The sequence below is a fragment of the Carlito syrichta genome, unplaced genomic scaffold (genome assembly GCF_000164805.1).
Source record: "Carlito syrichta isolate Samal-C Ts95f unplaced genomic scaffold, Tarsius_syrichta-2.0.1 Scaffold143029, whole genome shotgun sequence".
Lineage (NCBI taxonomy): Eukaryota > Metazoa > Chordata > Mammalia > Primates > Tarsiidae > Carlito > Carlito syrichta.
This window is the reverse complement of record NW_007087125.1, coordinates 9,523-12,983: the sequence shown is the minus strand read 5'-3', so window position 1 is coordinate 12,983 and position 3,461 is coordinate 9,523. Positions and strand designations below refer to the sequence as shown.

The 3,461-nt window shown below is 66.3% G+C and overlaps 1 protein-coding gene across 2 annotated transcripts; it reads left to right on the top strand.

The window, feature by feature from the left end:
- The first annotated feature begins 1,616 nt into the window (after positions 1-1,616).
- Positions 1,617-3,452, top strand: JUNB (JunB proto-oncogene, AP-1 transcription factor subunit). 2 transcript variants are annotated; one of them, XM_021708599.1, is made up of 2 exons: positions 1,617-2,060; positions 2,151-3,452. In XM_021708599.1, the coding sequence occupies exons 1-2, from the start codon at positions 1,908-1,910 to the stop codon at positions 2,949-2,951; spliced, it is 954 nt and encodes a 317-aa protein (XP_021564274.1). In that variant the 5' UTR covers positions 1,617-1,907; the 3' UTR covers positions 2,952-3,452. The 2 variants fall into 2 exon arrangements, with proteins under 2 accessions (XP_021564274.1, XP_008048318.1); XM_008050127.2 differs by having other exon boundaries at positions 1,617-3,452.
- Positions 3,453-3,461: the final 9 nt, after the last annotated feature.

The following is a 3,461-nucleotide window of genomic DNA, read 5'->3' as shown; positions in this document are numbered from 1 at the left end:
CCGGGGCTGGTCGGGACTAGCCGTCCGGGGGCCCGGGCGCGCCCTGGGACCTGGCAGATACTCGGGCTCTGAGCTCCTGGCTCGCGGCCCCAGGACAGCCCTGGTTCCACCCCTTCCTGTGCCCTAATATGGGCGTCGGGGAGAGACTCCGGGGTCCGCCCCGCCCTCCGTCCTGCCCGCGGACTCCCGCCTGTTGCCATGGTGACCAGGCCCCGCTCCCAGGCTGCGTCCCCCTCTGTCCGGCCAATGGAACAGTCCCCACGCTGCCAGCCCTCCCGGTCCCCTTTGGGCGCCGCGGGCGGAACCATGGCTGAGGGAGAGGCCTCTGCGGCTGGGCGGGCTCCAAGCACCCGGGCCTCCGCGGGGGTCGCAAGCCCAGGTTCCTCTTCAGAAGCGCAGGATGCGGCTGGACCCAGGGCGGGGCGCACGGTCCCGTAGGATCTGAGTGACGGAGACAGGGCCGGGCTCCTTCCCCCGGGGCTGTTGCCACACTTCCTGCCTCGGCGCTCTTTCCCCAGCCTGTTTCTACGGAAGGGAGTGGGGTTGGGCGACCGCGCCCCGGCCGTCGGGCCGGGTCCAGGTTCCAAGAGCCGACGCGGTGTCAGGCAAGCCCCGGGTCACTAGGGAAGGGTTTAGGACGGGGTCAGAGTATGCAGATGCCTGGGGGTCACCCACGAGGGGGAGCACCGGTCCTGGAGGGTCCAGCAGTCCTGGCCCCCGGATCCTCAAGGCCCTCTCACATGTCAACTGAATGCCCCCTTTGTCATTGTCATGTCTGCTTCGAAGGTGTCTTCCGACCCTTCTAACTCCATCTAGGCTTCGCAGGTGACCCCGGTGATCCCCAGCCTCCGACAGACACGTTCCCATCTTGCACGCCACATATTTTACTGGACTCAGTGTGCCCCCAGAACGCTTACTTTCCACATATCTAGAGTCCTCGATTCCTTCTCCTTCCCACTTATAGGGGGACCTTTAGACCCTCCCATGGACTCTGGGACCCCTACTCATCTCTTGCATAAACAGAGCCCCGTTCCCAACCCCTTTTGATCTCTCCCCTCCTCCCGCTTGTGAAAATTCCAGTCTCTCAACCCCTCTGTGCCTGGGACCCCCGTCAAATCTGGGGTCAGGTGTCTCTCCTTACCCCTCGCAATGTACCTGCTCAACCCTCCATTTCCTGCTTTGGGGGGTCTTCCAGTGTACTGTCAGTCCTCCAACCAACCCCTCTGGCAGACTCCGGGTCCCTCGGGACTTTCCAAGTAGCCCAGGGACCCCCTGCCCACTTGCTCGGTACCGGATCCTGGTATGCATCCCAGTGTACACCAGGGTAATCATCACCCTCCCCGAAGCCCCTCACTCGTGCGCCTCGGGCTCCCCAGCACCTCTCTTCCACGCGTCCCCAAGGTCTCTCGAGCCCCTCCCCCTGCAGCCCCGCCGAGCCACCCGGCCCGTGGCCGCTGTTTACAAGGACACGCGCTTCCTGACAGTGACGCGAGCCGCCTCCTCCCCTTCCCCACGCTGGAGAAGGGGGGCGCGGGGGCCCGGCTCCGGCGAGGGCCAATCGGAGCGCACTTCCGTAGCTGACAAGCGCCGTATAAAGGCGTGTGGCTCTGGCAGAGCGGCAGGGACCTTGAGGGCGGCCAGGCCAGCATCGCAGCCAGCCGAGAGCGGGGAACAGGGGGAAGCGACGCCGAGAAGGCGAGCGCGCCAGAGGGGGTGAGAGGGGCTCGGGAAGCCGGACACAGCTCTCGCGCACAGCGGCCGGCCGGCTGCTTCCAGCCCGTGCCAGCCCCCGAGAACGCGCGACCAGACCTCCAGTCCGGCCACCGCCGCGGAGAGCGCGCCGCTTGCTGCCGCGAGGCCCGGGGCGGCCCCGCAGGGACCCTCCCCGGACCGCCTGGGCCGCCCGGATGTGCACTAAAATGGAACAGCCCTTCTACCACGACGACTCATACGCAGCTGCGGGATACGGCCGGGCCCCTGGTGGCCTCTCTCTACACGACTACAAACTCCTGAAACCGAGCCTGGCGCTGAACCTGGCGGACCCCTACCGGAGTCTCAAGGCGCCCGGGGCGCGAGGCCCCGGCCCGGAGGGCAGCGGTGGCGGCAGCTACTTTTCCGGTCAAGGCTCGGACACCGGCGCTTCTCTCAAGCTCGCCTCATCGGAGCTGGAGCGCCTGATCGTCCCTAACAGCAACGGCGTGATCACGACGACGCCCACACCCCCGGGACAGTACTTTTACCCTCGCGGGGGTGGCAGCGGCGCGGGTGCGGGGGGCGCAGGGGGCGGCGTCACCGAGGAGCAGGAGGGCTTCGCTGACGGCTTTGTCAAAGCCCTGGACGACCTGCACAAGATGAACCACGTGACACCCCCCAACGTGTCCCTGGGCGCCAGCGGGGGGCCCCCGGCCGGCCCCGGGGGCGTCTACGCCGGCCCTGAGCCCCCTCCCGTCTACACCAACCTCAGCAGCTACTCCCCAGCCTCTGCGTCCTCCGGAGGCGCCGGGGCTGCCGTCGGGACCGGGAGCTCGTACCCGACGGCCACCATCAGCTACCTCCCACACGCGCCGCCCTTCGCCGGCGGCCACCCGGCGCAGCTGGGCTTGGGCCGCGGCGCCTCCGCCTCCAAGGAGGAACCGCAGACCGTGCCGGAGGCGCGCAGCCGGGACGCCACGCCGCCCGTGTCCCCCATCAACATGGAAGACCAGGAGCGCATCAAAGTGGAGCGCAAGCGGCTGCGGAACCGGCTGGCGGCCACCAAGTGCCGGAAGCGGAAGCTGGAGCGCATCGCGCGCCTGGAGGACAAGGTGAAGACACTCAAGGCGGAGAACGCCGGGCTGTCGAATACCGCCGGCATCCTCCGGGAGCAGGTGGCCCAGCTCAAACAGAAGGTCATGACCCACGTCAGCAACGGCTGCCAGCTGCTGCTCGGGGTCAAGGGACACGCCTTCTGAGCGCCCCCCCCACCCTACGGACACCCCCCAGCCTGGACGGCTGGGCGCACGCCTCCCACTGGGGGGGAGGGAGCGGGCGGTGGGCACCCGCCCTGGGGCCTGGGGGCGCCGCAAACCACACTGGACTCCGGCCCGCCGGCTCTGCGCCCAGTCCCCCCACCTCGACGTTTACAAGCCCCAACTTCCATGTCTTTTGTATTTTTTTTTTTTTCTGCTGGAAACAGACTCGATTCATATTGAATATAATATATTTGTGTATTTAACAGGGAGGGGAGGAGGGGGCGATCGCGGCGGAGCTGGCCCCGCCGCCCGGTACTCAAGCCCGCGGGGACACTGGGGAGGGGACCCTCGCCTCCTGCCCTCCCCCCTCTGCACCGTACTGTGGAGAAGAAACACGCACTTAGCCTCTAAAGAGTTTATTTTAAGATGTGTTTGTGTGTGTGTGTGTGCGCGTTTGTTGTTCTGACTTTTTATTGAATCTATTTAAGTAAAAAAAAAAAAAAGGTTAAT

Bases quoted from the DNA above. Each gene is read 5' to 3' on its own strand.
- JUNB (XM_008050127.2), top strand. From the start codon at position 1,908: ATGTGCACTAAAATGGAACAGCCCTTCTACCACGACGACTCATACGCA.